This window comes from Melospiza melodia, chromosome 1 (genome assembly GCF_035770615.1).
Source record: "Melospiza melodia melodia isolate bMelMel2 chromosome 1, bMelMel2.pri, whole genome shotgun sequence".
NCBI classification, from domain to species: domain Eukaryota; kingdom Metazoa; phylum Chordata; class Aves; order Passeriformes; family Passerellidae; genus Melospiza; species Melospiza melodia.
Window position 1 is genome coordinate 165318103 of NC_086194.1, and position 16690 is coordinate 165334792.

General features: G+C 36.6%; 1 protein-coding gene across 2 annotated transcripts in view; it reads right to left on the reverse strand.

The window, feature by feature from the left end:
* Positions 1-1172: 1172 nt before the first annotated feature.
* LOC134428045 (dynein axonemal assembly factor 11-like) overlaps positions 1173-16690 on the reverse strand; it is a 51836-nt gene continuing 36318 nt past the window's right edge. For both annotated transcript variants that reach the window (XM_063174346.1, XM_063174339.1), the window contains 2 exons: positions 12854-12939; positions 1173-1683 (listed from right to left, as the gene is read on the reverse strand). In XM_063174346.1, the coding sequence (XP_063030416.1) occupies positions 1497-1683; positions 12854-12939 (273 nt within the window). In that variant the 3' untranslated portion in view covers positions 1173-1496. The remainder of the gene's footprint in view (positions 1684-12853; positions 12940-16690) is intronic.

The window sequence follows — 16690 nt, forward strand, 5'->3', positions numbered from 1 at the left end:
ATGTGCAATCTAGAAATGATCCATGCTCACCTTATGGGCATATTACTACTCAGTGAGATCAAGAGATAAAATTTAATATGTCTTGTCCATATTAGTTGGCAAAGTCAGGCATTTCTAGTGAATTGGGCATATTGCAAAAGCAGTTGATGTTTTTATACTCCATTAACCAGAGCAGAGCTGATTAAATATGTTTCAGGGCTCAGAGGCTTGTATCATTGCAGAATTTATTCTGGGGCTGGAAAAGTTGAGTCAGTGCAAAAGAAAAATCCAAGATGATATGATGTCCATCAGATAATGCCCATATTCAACTTTGGTTTATGTCTTTGAGATATATAAATTTTCTTTTCAGCTTTTAGTATATCCAGTATTAGTATGAAACTTCATTTTTTTACCCTATATCCATTTCAAATTGCAACCGAAGAAAATGCATCGGTTCAAGCCATCAGCCTAAGCTGATGGATATTTTCTGCTTCTCTTCAGTGCACTTTAAGACAGACTATTTATCTTTATCTTACATTAAACATCTGTGAAGAACTATAAAACACTTTAGAGTGGCTAAAAATTCCCAGAGTTCAATGGGAATATTTTCATTCAAACTGCTGAGGTTTTTGCATGATGTTTTTCACAATTAGGGACACAACACTTTCAAAGGCTGTGTTGTCAATGTGACGGTGCTGAGGATACTGTGGGCACTATCTGAGTTTAGACAGTGTTCAGTTATACTGCAACTCATTAATCTTCTATCTTGAGGATGAAACAAGTTTTAACCAGAAAATATTGTTTGATTCTTCCTGACCTTGCTTGCTCTTGACTAAAAGCAAAAGCTGATTTTAATCTGAAGTATTTTGTCTTGCAAATGAAGTCTTCCATTATAAACAATTACAAATGCATAAGCAAGGTAATGTAGGTCACTCAACTTACTTTTTTTCTTGAAGTTTCTCTTTATTTTTTCCCAAAATCTTCAAGAAGTGGGATTATTAGGAAAGCTCCAGAATCCAGGAGCTGTGCATTATGCTGAAGATTGAGTCATGAATGGTAGATTACAGCAATATCTCTCACTCCAACCATACCCTTTTCTTCTACTGTTGTCTGTTATGAAAATGAAAACACTGAAGCAGTACACAGAGATTTTTCCCATCCTTAGTTTAATGAGAAAAATGATAACTCTTGATACAAGTGCTTTATTCCTTCCTTTTCTCTTTTTCTACAGTATTGGGTCATCTCTCAACACAGACAGTAAATTGTTTGAAGAAATTCCAATCTCTGATATAAGGCCCCAATTCTAATTTCAGAGCTACTAAGTAAACAATCTAGAAAAAACAATTTATATAGCAATATACTAACAGAAAACTAACTAGCAGAAAACACCAGCATAAAAAGTTACTGATAGGAAATATAATGTTATTCCCAACTTCAGCTCTATTTTATTTATACATGGGGTCATGAATTCAACACAAGCATTCACATTACTTATAGAGGGGATATTTTACAATGTTTCAAATTAAGGGAGGAACATCTTCATTATTTTCAAAATCATAGGAGCTCTTCTTAGCCTCAGTAACCTTCTGTGGTTGGAGCTTTATAGGTCCCTGTCCAGTTCGTTCCTTGTCTTGGACTATCTTTGTCACATCAGGGAATGAATATTTACTAGGATCCACTTCCAACTTCTCAACTTGTCCACTCCTGAGACAAGAGGGAAATAAATGGAAAAAAACATAATTTGAGTGTCAAATATAGGAGAACTGTTTGAATTTATTATGTGATTCTCTGGTTCTATTTTGGGTGCCTGCCTATAAACACATGGTATGAGGGTTGTTACTGAGTCCAATTAAGCCAGGGTTAAGAGTTCTTCTAACTTGAGAATTGATTGCTAAATAAAAACCCTAAGTGCAAACACATGAAAGTAATACAAAATCTCTAAGATTTTGTACAAAAGAATCACTAGTCTCCAACTTCAAAAGTTAATTTTAGATAGCTGTAATTCCCTTTATATCAGAACATGGTGACTGCTGGTATCACAGTACAAATCACTGGCTTTTGATGTAAGATTTTTTTTAATCCAACTGGTTTTTTTATTCTTTTGTTTTTTTTCTGTTCCTTTTTGCACAGTTCCTTCCCACTTACTGTCTATTAATTTCCAGGTGACAGGTCCATCTTTGGAAAACAGAAATACTTGCATTTATAGAGAAAATACAATTTTAGGAACTTAGCTGCCTTGATCAGCTAATTTTTGTATTTTGGCAACATGACTCCTCACCATGTTTTTATTATTAAAAAATAAATTAAATTATAAGAAAAGTCAGAGTTTTAACACAATTTTCATATTCTATTGCTATTAAGGATACTCTTTCAGATGACACTTAGAAATGTGTACTGGCCACTCATTAAGGTAACCTATCCACATCACATGATGATCAAAGATTTGAAACATACTCTCTGTCTTGCAGCATTTAATCTCACTGTTTATTTCTAAGAGAGGAGCTCAGTGATTAAATGGAAAAAATCTAACCTGCTTTCATGCAATTTGTAACTGTTTACATGAAAAAATGGCAAAATGGAAATTTAATTGTACAATTACGCTTAATTTCTTCAAATTAGAACATGATTTTTACATCTTTGTACTCCATTTTATACTGAGTCACAGCTCCCAGCTCAGCATTAGAAAAGACAGTGCCTCATCCTTCAGAGATGTGAGAAAATTGTTTACCCAGGAGATCAGAAAGGCTCCTTAGAAATAGAACAAACAAGGGGGAGACAAAGTCACTGCGTGACAGAATGAATTTTATGGATGACAACACAGAAAATGAAAATTCGAATATAAAGCACAGTAAAAGATTTTAAACTGAAAATACACCATCTTTAGTTGTTAAAACAGGGAGAGTTTTGCAGGGCAGCTTCCAGATTGTGCCAGTGCTTCTCCATCAAGGCTGTGGGAGATGTGAGCAGACACCCCGGCCCTCACTAGGGCAGGGTCTCTGTGCCACTGAAGCAGAGATGCAGAGGGGCTCACGGGAGGGCTCCTCCTCCTCTGTGCCACGCTGAGGAAAGCAGGAGCTCCAAAAAAGGCAGTCACCAGCCTAACCACCCCTTTCAACTCTATGCCACTAGGTTTTTCTTGTACTAAAAGAATAATTTGATCACTTTTTCTGAGCAGAAAACAGCCAGAGAAGATAGATGCTTTAATAACCTGCATAAATCTTTTCCAAATAGCAGCATAAGCAAAAATTACTCCGAGTAGAATTTTATGGGTAATGAAAACAAATATAAGAAAAGTTTTATTTCTTTACCCTAAAAATTCTTCAATTTAAAAAGCTAGATTTTTTTCTGATATTGCACTATACTATTAAATGAAACAAAAAAGTGTTCATTTGTGGCAACATGCTGAAAAATGTTCATCTCCCCAAAAGTAAAGGGCATTTTAGTTTCCTGTGTAATTTACAAAATGTGCTGTGACCTGGAATCTCTTTATCATTAGCTGTTGGTGAGATCACAAAGAGAGCAGACCCTTAAACTAATCATTTACCACTAATCTGAGGCACCTCAGAAAAAGCTAAAAAGCATAAACATGAGAATAAATTAGGCTCAGCTTGTGCCTCCATCACATGCTAGAAAAGAACTTCCTTAAATTGAAGTATTTCAATTAGCAGTGGTAGCTCACATTTGTTCAACAACTCTAAAATTGTACAAATTGTCATTCATGAAAACACAATAATGGAGTTTGAATATCTTATTGCTTAGTAGCAGAATAAACTTCAGCATTCCAGAATTGAATTCACAGTGAGTGTCATAAGTAACAATCCACATCAACAAGCTATGACAAGGTTATTGCATCATAAATGCAATTCTCAAAATTGCATTCTCAATTTTGCAACTTCACATGTAATCTCAAAGTCTGTTAACAACAGGCAACAGGTAAGACTGAGAATCAAGCCCAGTGAATTTTTCCAGAAAGGAGCTGGTTTTCATGTACTTACACAAACATGATCAAACACTCTATACGTGTTTAGTAAAGCTCCCCAGTGCTACCCCAGCTACCACAATACAACAACTGGCTGACAGCAAGACTCTGCCAGGCTGAAACCAGTGCAGCTACAGCACAGATCTGCTGCTCTCATCATGCAATCATGCAAAAGAGACTGGGGATTGATGAGGTCAAGGGTAACCACCTGAACATTTTTTTGAAGAACAAGTTTTTCCATGTAATTAACAGAATAAAAATCATCTTGTTGCTGAAGCTCTTCCATGAGCAATGGTACAACAGCTGTTATGGAAACAAAAATACTCTTTGAAGGACCAGCTAGAGAACATACCTGAAAATCTCAGTGTTTGCAAACTATTTCAAGTTCAGGTCTAAAAATAGATGAAGTTCACAGTTTTTGGCACTGCTACCTGCTGCTGAGTGTTCTCTACCTAAAAAATTATGTTCAAACACTAGAGCTCCACACAAAAATAAACTAAATCCTTTATTTCCTCCTGATATTTTTTCCCTTTGAAAGGCTACTTCTACCTCCATACAGTTTGATTAGGCTTTTAATAAATTAAAATTAGAAGACTCCACAAAAAAGAAAGTTTTGCATCAATAGCAGCCTGCTGAACAATCTGGTGTGTGACATACAGCATATCTGATAATTTGGTATTTCTTGATAATTTACACTTTTATTTACACAGTCTTTAATCCCCATACTTGATATTTAAATTACTTGACAGTTATACTTCCCTGTGTCAACTTCTGAATTTCAATAAAATTTAGATTGCTAGAGATTTCTCATATCTTTGATCCAGAATATATGGTTATTGACATGTGACTGAAAGTTTCCTTTCTGGTATCAGGACATAAAGATGTTTAGGAGTCACAACCAACTGCTTTGAAGAGGCACTTTTTCAAATCTTTTAACACTGTGAATGAAACAGGACAAAAAATCATTATCATCCTAGACAAAGTACAAATAAATGCTTTTTTTGAATAAAAAAATAGAGTGATTCCAGTATATGGAATGACATCTTATTTGAGAGCTTAGAGAAAGACAGTTCTTTATTTAGGTGTGGTAAAAACTGATGGTGAACATAGGACACTTGTCATACTCTGGTCTTAATTTTTGAAATTATAAGCTTAGAAAAAATCTACTAGGTAATCTAAGCAAATAATTAGAGTTTTTTAAGTAACTGAAAAATCAATTCCTCTTTCATTGTTTAAGAGACCTTTTCAATCTCTGTATATGTGTGTAATCTGGAATGAAGCTGTCACTGGAGCCTTCAGAATCAGTGAGAAGACATGAATACTGGTAGAATCAGATGCATCTCTCAAGGACAAAACAACAGTGAAAAATAACTAACAAAACAGTGGTAAATGTTCTGATAAAGAAAAGGCTGACGATATCTAGGCCATTGTGTTCTAAAAGGCAAATATATTTCATGAATAGGATTCATCAGACTGAGAATATTGTTTACCCAGAATATTGTTTACATATGAGAATATGTATATTACTAATGTCCATGTTTTTGAAAATTAGACAGAAAATTATAGCCATTGTGACATTTTCAACTTCACTGTTCCATCCCTTTCCTTCTTTTGAATAATCACTTCAAGATATTAAATTTTAAACTGCTCTTGTCTGCAAACAAGAAAAATGCTCCAATACCTGCAATATGCAAATTGACTCTGAATTTGTATATGTGACTATAATATAATTTTATTTTCTCTCCTTTCATTGTTATATTTGTCAGACAAACTTGAAATCCTTAAACATTTGGGAAACATATACTGAAATCACACTTTATTCTAGCAAAGTTTTTTCAAAGTTATGGAGTGGTAGAAAGCAACTTTTAAGTCCATCTCTGTCCTCAGACTTGTGTCCTTGTCCAATCTGCACAACCAAAGATGACTTCAGACTGCAGTGATCAGGAACTAACAGAAGTGTTCTCTCGAGAATGCTTCCTCCAGAAGGGCACATTTCTGAAGCCTTCTCACCTTTATTATAGTTAAGGATTGTCAGATGCCAGTGTGCAAATTAGTTTTCAAATCACTTCTGAGGAACCCCACCTTTTGTTCTCCTAATTCGTCAAATGATGGAGATGTACACCCTCAACTTTGATTAGCTCCAGGCGTCTATGAGAATGCAAATGACTCCATCCTTCGAGATTAATGTGAGTAAAAAACATTTTAACATGTTGCTTAGTCATATCTGACTACGGTTTCTGGTTAAGAAGCCAACTGAATTACAGTTCCTATGATTCCTCTTTCCCATTCAATATTACTTGAATTCTAAAAGTTCTCAATGTCTTCATGACAGATAGCAAATTTCATTACCAGAAAATATTAATTCTGCAAACTGTTCTGCTCTCAAGATTTGTGATCTAATCCCAGATATTTATCAAAGGCATTATATCTCAATAGAACTGATAACTGACTTGCCATTTGTGATCTTTTCACACATTTACTTATCTGTCATTCAGGCCACTCTTGAGATACACTTGTCTTTCTTCACATTGAAATGTTTGTGTTTGATATAGACACTGAGAATTTGGGTTCTGAAAGATCCCATAAATCCTCTTGCAGCTCTTTCACATCAGTTTGCAACACCAATCAGTTTCTGACCTCATCTTACCTCCCTTCCCAATCCTGAGGAAATAACTCGTTTTGTTCTACTGTATTTCTCTTCAAAACACAGAGTTCTCTCCCTTCCAACCCATCACATCCCTCTGTATAAGCTGTAGGAATTTAAGACTGGGAGAGATTTTCAGCCATTTATTCTGTGGAAAGGCATTATTCTGACACTTCACAAGGACTGCTTCAAGAATTCAAATTAGAACTTCTCACTCCCAAAGAAAAGATCCTTACTCTTCAATCTACAATTTTTCCCACAAATTTTTTCTTTACCTCTCCTCCACCAAAATGAACCAAGCTAAATCAGGGTCATTTAGTAAGACAGAGCTTTGCAGTATGTTTCATATTCACCAACACTTATATCTCAAGTGAGATGGCTGTAGAGAATTTTTGAAATAATCAATCTTTTATTCTTTATTTGTTAATAAGCAAAGAAAGCTCAACTAAAACCTTCTCCAAGACTTTACTTCTCCAAGAAAAGTAAAGTAATGCTTTCAGTTTACCACTGAAACTGTAAACCATAAAAGAAGTTCTGTTAATGAGTCTTACCATGGCATGTTTGCTAGAAAAAGATTGGAACTAAAATCCAATACGGTAACTAAAACCATTCAAGTTTTCTCAGTCTCAAGTTCAATACAAATGACAGGTAATTTTATATATTTTATGTCTCTCACAATTAGTGAAATTCATCTGAAACTGTTCAGAGGCATTTATGGGCTCACCAGCAGACAGAGGTGGACAATCCAGCAGCATATTTTTCTTTTTTTTCTCCTTAAGAATTCAGATGAAAAAAACCCAAACCAAACTAAACAAAACAAAACTAAACAAAAAATTGCCAAAAGCCAAACATTATTCACTGCCACTAAGAACTAATTCCAGTAGAATGTAAGTCAGATTTACCTAATATATTACATGGTATTCTCTAGAGCATGTGCTGGCTTGGTCACTCAGTGCACTCCTGCAGAGCTAAAATGGGAGAAGACACTTAGGGCACTCAGATTTGCAATGCCTGAACTACTAAGATAGGAATCACCTCTACCTTACATTCCTTATTTCAGTATAAAAGATGTGTATAGATCAGAACTTGCTGATTGGTTTTTAACTCTGCAGAAGTTGCCACTCCATTCCTCTGCCTCTCCAAATCAAACCATTCTCTGGCTACATTTCTCAACCTCTCTGTATATAAAGATCTACAGTAATAAAAAACAAAATAAAAGCAAAAGAAGAAAACTCAAAAAAATTAAAGAAAAAAAGTTGTATTCCTAAGAATATTTAATTACTGGAGGAACTCAAATGTGTGTATATTTACATTTATAGACATTTTGTGTTTAATTTTTTTCTTCTCCAACACGCTAAAGGAAGAATAGTCTAAAGCTGAAGGTATGAGACAAGGATTGTTGACTTTATGTAACTGTTGCTCTTAAGATTTCCAGTACAATTTCAGAAAAGTCAGTTTCTACCTACCTCTGAATTTCCTCTGTGCATCTATGGAGATCTCAGCTTTGGTATCATACAGCTGAACTGTGAGGCCAGTTCCAGTAAGGAATGGCACACCAAGCTACTGCATTAATGGAGACTTTGTAAATAGAACAGATCGGTCTATTATTTTTATATTAGTCTGAATATTATAGATCAGCATAATTTCTTTTACAGAAACTTGCCTCTTTGAAGGTTCCATATACAGTTTTGTACACAGTCACAGAAGAAATCTCTCATACATTGCAGAAGTAATGACAGTATCATCATGTAATCTAGCTAACAAGAGTTAAAGAGATTTAAAGCTCTGCATTACAGTTTGGCAGATTATATGTCTGACAGCATTTAGCTAAGACATCTGTAGCTGTCAAGTATAATCACTGTAATGAATGTTCTTCTGTAATCTAAGAGACAACAATTCAGCAAATTTTTAACATCTGGCTAGTCAGCGACTTTTCAGCTAAAGAGGTCAAAACATGCTATTTTTAGAAAGAACTGTAATTCAAAGACTCTTTTGCTACTTCTACTTTTGTGGTATATATTCCTGTAATATTTTAGCCCTCAAAATCTGCAAAAATCATATTATTAAAACTGCACAGAAATCAAACACAAATTTCTGGAATTTCACTATGCCACAGAATATCTCTAGTTCATCAGCTGGCAGGAAAGGGCACCATTTCACATAATTACCTCCATGCTCCCATTATTATTTAAATGTTCACTATGCAGCCAAAACTAAAGGCAGAGAGTTCTAAGGAACCTACAACCCTAGAACCAATTTCCTAGCCCACAAATTGTTTCTTTAACTTATTTTCTTGTAATGCATTTAAAGATTTAGCTGCATTTCTGTGGAAAAACACCATTCTTTTTGCAAAGAAGAATCATAAAATAGACTCACAGAATGGTTTGGGTTTGAAGGGAAATTCACAGGTCATCCAGTCCAACCCCTCTGCAATGAGCAAGGCACATCCTCAAGTAAATCCCATTCAACCTGACCTTGAATGTTTATAGGGGTGGGGCCTCCATCACCTCTCTGGACAGCTGGTGCCAGTGTTTCATTCCCCTCATAATGCAATTATTTCTTATACATTTTCCTTCTTTTACTTTAAGACAATTATGCCTTGAAATCTGTCCCCATCTCCTTTACAAGATTCTTTTTAGAGTGAAAGGCTCCTAGAAGGTCTCCCTGAAGCCTTATCTTCCAGACTGAAGAACACAGACTCCCTCAGCCTTTCCTCATACGAGAGGTGCTCCAGTCCTCTGATAATTTTTGTGGCCTTCCTCTAGACTGGCTCCAGCAGATCCATGTCTTTACCAAGGATCCCAGAGCTGGATGCAGAACTCCAGGTGGGGTCTGGGAAAGCAGAGCAGAGAGGGAGAATCCCCTCCCTCAGCCTGCTATACATGCTGCTTTTGATGCCACCCGGGACATGGCTGGATTTCTGGCCTGCAAAGGCACAGTGCCTTCTCATGTCCAGGTTTTCATTCACCAGTATCCTCAACTTCTTCTCAATCCCTTCTGTTCTCAGCCTTATTTATACCAGGGGCTGTCCTAGCCCATATACACCACCTTGCATTTCGAGTGCATTGGGACATATTGCAAAAGCAGATGATGTTTTTATACTACATTAACCAGAGCAGAGCTGATTAACCATATTTGACCTTGTTAAACCCCATGACATTGACATGAACCCACTCCTCAACCTTGTCCACATCCTTTGGATGGCATCCCCCCTTCTGGAATGTGAACTGCACCACCCAGCCTGGAGGCACCCACAAACGTGCTAACAGTGTGCTTGACATGCAAAGGAAATTTCATTTCCTTTCAGGAAGGGAAACAGAATCTTGCGGTTTCAATGGGGACCAATAGAGGAATTTTTGGGGCATGTCAATGCATTAGATGGCATGGCATGCCTTTTCATGGCTTTGACTTTGAGCAAGATTTTTTGATTTTTTCTTTTTTTCCTATGTATCCATGGCATATCCATAATATCTTCCCCTCCAAGTTGTGTCTTCCTCCTTGACTATTTCCCCTGCTTTTACAACATCTGTGAGCATAGTTTTGGCATGTTTTTATCCTTTGCACTGCACCTGATAGAATCCCGGTCCATATTCTTGTAGTCACTAAATTTCCCAAATTTCCCACATTTGTTTTTTTTCTCCTCCAATTGCAATTGCTTGAATGGAATCTCCATTGCAGAGTGTTTGTAAGTCCTTCTTATTTGCTTTGGCCTTCAGCGGGGATCGATTTAGGCAGATTTTGCTGCAGCCGCCTGCACTTGATTGCATATGCTTTTGATGGCTTTGACTGTGGGGAAGATTTTTTCGATTTTTTTTTTTTTTTTCTCAAATTATCCATGGAACGTCCATAATATATTCTCCTTCAAGTTGTGTCTTCCTCCTTCATTTTCCCCCCACTTTTGCAACTTCTGTGAGCATGGTTTGGGCATGTTTTTGTCCTTTGCGCTGAAACTGATAGAACCCCGGTCCATATTCTTGTAATCACTAAATTTCCCAAATTTTCCACATTTGTTTTTTTTCTCCTCCAACTGCACTTGCTTGAAAGGAGTCTCCATTCCAGAGTGTTTGTAAGCCCTTCTTATTTGCTTTGGCCTTCAGCAGGGATCAATTTAGGCAGGCATTGCTGCATGTGCCTGCACTTGATCGCATATGCTTTTGATGGCTTTGACTTTGGGCAAGATTTTTCTGATTGTTTTTTTCCCAAAGTATCCATGGCATGTCCCTCATATCTTCCCCTCCAAGTTGTGTCTTCCTTTTTGACTTTTTCCCTTGCTTTTGCAACATCTGTGAGCATAGTTTGGGCATGATTTGGTCCTTTGCACTGCAGCTCATTTCCTCACAAACGATTTTTTGGAGACACTAAATCTCCCGATTTTCTGTTTTGTTACAATTGCATTTCATTTGATCCTATCTCCTTTCCAGAGTGTTTCTTAGCCTTTCTTTTCGTGTTCGCAAATTTCCATTTCCCTTCCTGAAAGGAAATGAAATTTCCTTTCGGGAAGGGAAACGGAATCTTGCGGTTTCAATGGGGACCAATAGAGGAATCTTTGGGGCATGTCCCTGCACTAGATGGCATGCCATGCCTTTTCATGGCTTTGACTTTGAGCAAGTGGTGTCCTGAGGGACACCACTTGTCAGTGATCTCCATCCAGAGATTGAGACATTGCCTTTTCTCCTCTGGACACAACCATCCCACCAATTCCTGATCCACTGAACTATCCACCCATCACATCCACATGTTACCACGTTAGAGGGAAGGATGTTGTGGGGGACCATGACCAAGGCCTTACAGACGTCCAGACAGATGACAGCTGTAGCTGTTCTCTTGTTCACTGACACACCCATTTGGCCACAGCAGGTCACTGAGTTGGCCTTGTCCTTGGTGGAGCTGTGCTGGCTTTCCTGAACCACCCCTCAGTCCTCTGTGTGCCTCAACATAGATTCTAGGGGGATCTGTTCCATGATTCCCAGGCAGAGTAGAAACCCCAAAGGTGAGGATGATATTCTGTCAGCTAACAAATTCTAGCATCCTTCTTCCTACTCTTTTTAAAAATGGGTGCAATATTTCCATTTTTCCAGTCACCAGGGACTTCACCTGGCTCCTTCCATGAGTTTGCAAGTATAATGGAGAGTAAGTATCTTCCACTTGACCTAGACCTTCTAAAATATTTTAAATACTCTGTAATCAGAGTGATGCACTGTTGTATTGACTTCTGCCCAAGGAAAGGGTACAGTCCTTGGGGCTCACTAGAAACCTCAACAAATTCCTGCAGGTGCCCTCTCATATTCTCATAAGGCAGATCATCAAGAAAAGAAGTTAAGGACTGATTTTTCTTAGAAATAAAAAACTAAAAGTAGAATTAATAACAAATGACTCTTGCAGAACCATTTTGCCAGTGTCCTAAATATTGAAACCAAGAACAGCCAAAATCCAAAATGCCATTTTTTACTAACTGCTTAGCCTTTTTAACAAGATTCAACTCAATGAAATCAAACAAGGAAACAAGTGCAACACTTCAAATGTAAATGGATAAACAGCTTAAGGGACTTTGTTGTTACAATATCTTATTCTGGTATGAATACCATTGGCTATAGCAAAAGGAAAAGGAAAGATTAAAACATATATCATGGTGTTTGTACTTAGGCCAAGTGTTCATGAACCCCACTGTCTATCTACAGTAGCATTTGCTAAGGGTAAAAACAGAAAATAGTGCATCACTGATATTCACTTGCTTTGGGCAGTCATTAATTACAAGATTTCAAGTTGACATCACATTTGATAGGATGGATCTGGGTTACAATACCTTACAGAATTGTTTTTAGAAGCTATTTACAAAAGCAGTAGATTAACCTGTATAACAGTAAGAAAATACATTCATGAGACAGATTCAAAATAATTGTTTTCTACAAAGTTTCCAGAGTTGAGTTCCATAGCAAGGAGCTCTGCAGAGGCCATTCTCAGTAGGTGATTTTGTTTTAGCATTTACTAGTTAACAACCTGAATGAGGTGATGGAAAAAAACTGATAGGCAAAAATAAGTGGATGTTTGGATCTGCTATTGAAGGAGATCACTTTTTAATAAACAGCACCAGACAGGTTATTAATCTAAAAATTTCAGACATACTTTTACTCTACACTAATCAATATTTTCATATTTTCAACAATAACATAAAAGAAGTACATATTCTGGCATGAGAATAACACACTGATAAAAAAAAAAAAAACCTGATACAGAAGATAAAAAGGAATTACCTTCTTGTGGCTTTTTGCTGTGTATTGCAGTCAGAATGTTTAATTGAAGCTGAAACTTTTTGCTTAGCCAGGATTATTTCTTTAGCCTAAAATAAAAATAGACAAAACATAATTCTCATAAAAGTTGACACTTTTGCTTGCAAGCATTTAAATAATCTTTCAAAAATAGAAAATTGTGTCTGCATAAATTTTCTCTTGTGACATTTACTCTTTCTGTTACATTTTACCACTCTTCACTGAGCATGAAACACAGACATAAGGCAAGTTAAACCAAATTATCTGAATGGAAATACAGTCAAACATTTATATAATTATACATAAAAGAGTCTTTAAATATATACATCTACTTGTGTTTAAATATATACCATCTTGTTTAGCACCATGTTAATAATGCACATTACTGATTTCATTTTGGTTCTGGTGTCCAAGTACTTGTTCTGACATTTTTATTAAAAAATCAGCTGCAATCTGGACTTCTCCTCACTCAAATGACAAGTGACCACAAACTCCTTCAGCTCCTTTGCTAAAACAGAAAGTTAGGTTCAAAGTCCAGAGGAATTCCCCTTCTTAAAGAAAACACATCCACCATGATTTTTTGGAAGATGTGTTATTGACAAAAGGGTATTTCCTTGTAAAAGGATCTCTTTCCCTTCATAACAACAGCATGGGAGAGGCATCCCTGAAACATCTGAAAGGAGGAAGAACAGGAACTACACCAAATAGTTCATGTTATTCACTGTTTCATAGTCCAGCTGATTTGAGAGCAGTCTGTTCCAGAAGCCCTTCACTGTGAATTTAGACTCCATTCTGAACCCCAAATTATATAAAGACAGTCTGTAGCTTCAGTCATCTGTTTCTGGGAATCAGTGTGAAGAGGCTGAATCCCTCTGGTTCTGTATATGCTCTGATGACAGAAAGAAAGCCTTGTTTCTTTCTACCTTCCCGCTTTTCAAATATTCTTTTTTTTTTAACAGAGATTCATTCTGCTGATCCCCTTGAGACTTGTGCTTCTTCCTTTGTCCTCAGAGCACACCATCAAGGATGGTGGAGAAACATGCTCATTCTGCACTCCTAAGAAAATACATCCCTGACAAGAACTGACCTTGGCACTTAGGGAAGGGTTAGGATTTGCCTACTTTGGCCTCAGTAGTAAGATAACAATGTGAAATTTGAAGCCTGTGGTATATAAAAAAAATGGACTAAATTAATATAATGAAGCTTTCTGAAAGTTATTCTATGATACTAATATTTATGACACTAATACTATGATTTCTAATATTTACATTTTAGTGTACAGTTTTGGGCAGCACAATATAAAAAAGACATGAAGATATGAGAGAGCATCCAAAGGAGGCCATGAGGATGGTGAAGGGTGTGGAGGAGAAGCTGTATGAGGAGTGGCTGAGGTCACTTGGTCTCTTCAGCCTGGAGGAGATGGAGGGGAAGCTTCACTGAGGTCTTCAGCATCCTCATGAGAGGAACAGGACAGGCAGGCACTGATCTCTTCTCTCAGGTGACCAGTGACAGGACCCAAGGGAATGCCTGGAGTTGTGCCAGAGGAGGTTAAGATTGGATATTAGGAAAAGGTTCTTTACCTAAAAGGTGTTTGGGCACTGGAGCAGGCTCCCCAGGAGTAGTCACAGCACCACACCTGAAAGAGTTCAAGAGCTTTAACAATGCTCTCAGGCACATGGTGTGACTCTTGGGGTGTCCTGTGCAGGGCCAAGAGTTGGATTTGATGATCCTGATGGGTTCCATCCAACCCAGCATATCCTATGATTTTATGATTAATTAGAAAACAGAAAATGCACCCCTTTTGAGATCACTATCAAAGGATTCTAGATAGAGATGTTTTAAAAAAAAACTCTGGAGTATATTTGAGAAAACAGAAGGAATATGCAAAAGCCATATTTTTATTCATAGTTTCAGTCCATCTTTTTTTTCCTACAATGGCTTTCTTATTCTACAATGGGAATTTGAGGAAACAGATTTTCCCTGAAACACATTTATGCTGAAGGATTATTAGATTTCTAGGGTTCCAGAGCTGTGTCTCTACATGCCTTTGATGATAATGAAATATTACCACATTTACCATACCTAGATAAGTAAGAATTATATGAAGTAATTCTATAAAATAAAACTGACATGCATAATACACACTACTCCTATTTTTGGATTAATTAAGCAATCTAACTCTCATTGATCTTTAAATTTCTAATCTCTTTTGAAATCCCAGGCAATAAAAAGCTGTCAGCATTCATTTGAGGCTGGTAATATAATAAAGAATTGATCAAAAGTCCAAATTTTACTCTCTGACTCACTAAACTAAGAAAAAGAAAGTTTTCAAACATGACAGAAGGTCTCAAAACCCTAAATAAAACCTGCTTGTTAATAACACTGGGGTTTGATGCTTTTACTGAGGCAGCAATTAAACTGATGTTGTAATCTACTGATGACATTTTATGAAAAAATTTATTTAATATGCCAATTTTAGTCAAATTCTATTAAAGAATCTTCCAGTTTTTTATTTGCCTGCATCATTGGCAAAGATGATGCTGCCAAAGCACAGAGGTTCAAAACTGGAAGAAGTTTCATGTCACAAATATTTTTCCCAGAACCCAAGGCATGTACAATGTAGTCACTGTCCACACCTTACTCATGTAAAATCTCCTTACAAAGGATTATTGCAGTATAAACACTACACTTTAAAAGTGTCACTATATTATTTCACTGAACATTGTGTCCTTCAGTTTCTTTTGATGACCTTCCAAAAAATGTTGGTAAACACTGCCTTAGAAAGGCACCCATTCTGTGGTGATTTGTTGTGTAGCATGTAATATAGTTAAAAATATGTTCCCAGAAATGAATGTGAAAATTATTCCTTTCTTTTACTTCATGTGGAATTTACTATGTCCAACATCTGTGATGTGACAAGTTCATCAGAGAGGCAAGGAAAGAAGTTTTGGGTTTGTTTTTAAAGACTAGGGAACTATAAACAGGCTGGAAGATGAATGGTGAAAGGTTTATTAACCTGATCAGAACATCAGTAAAACAAGTGAAAACCACTTAGAATTCAGATAGATTTCTATTGTGTTACTGAGAAGAGAGAGATATTTTTAGGACACTATTGCATGAAGCTTATTATAGGAGACTATTTTTAGATTAGTGGACATTTCACTTATGTAAGGAATGTGCTAGGCCATTTATCTAGCTGCAAAAAAAAATATTTTGATAACTGTTTTTTAGAAACAAAAAGGATGAAATACAGTGTAATATAGTCATTAAGCTTGTCTTGTCACTGATACAGCCTGAAAGAAATGGAATGTATTCTGGTCTTCCTATTAACTTTACTAAGAGGAATTCCCATTAAGTTGCTGATCTTGAATCAGTATTCTCAAGCATTGATAAAATCAGCCACAATATTCTGCAAGAAAAATATCTATTGGCCTTCCTGTTGTCAATCATTTTTCATTTACCTTTCTTCCTACATTACATCCCATTAATCATAATGATAAAATTTGTATGGCTTGAGATCATCTGAAGAGGAACTATGCCCCAAAAATTTCAAATGAGCACTCTATTTCAGTCCTAGAGAAAGAGAACAGATTCTGTGACTGTAAAAAGAGCAGTGAACAATAGATTAGTATCCTTTACATGCAATTGCAGTGAAGTAACACAGATCCATCTTTGGTCAGTAAATCCATGAAGTTCACAGGACCACAGAATGCTGGAGATTGGCAAGGACCTGTGGAGATCATCTAATCCAAGCCCTCTGCTCAAGCCCCTTGAGCCAGTTGCCCAGGACCATGTCCAGATGGCTTTAGAACATCTCCAGGG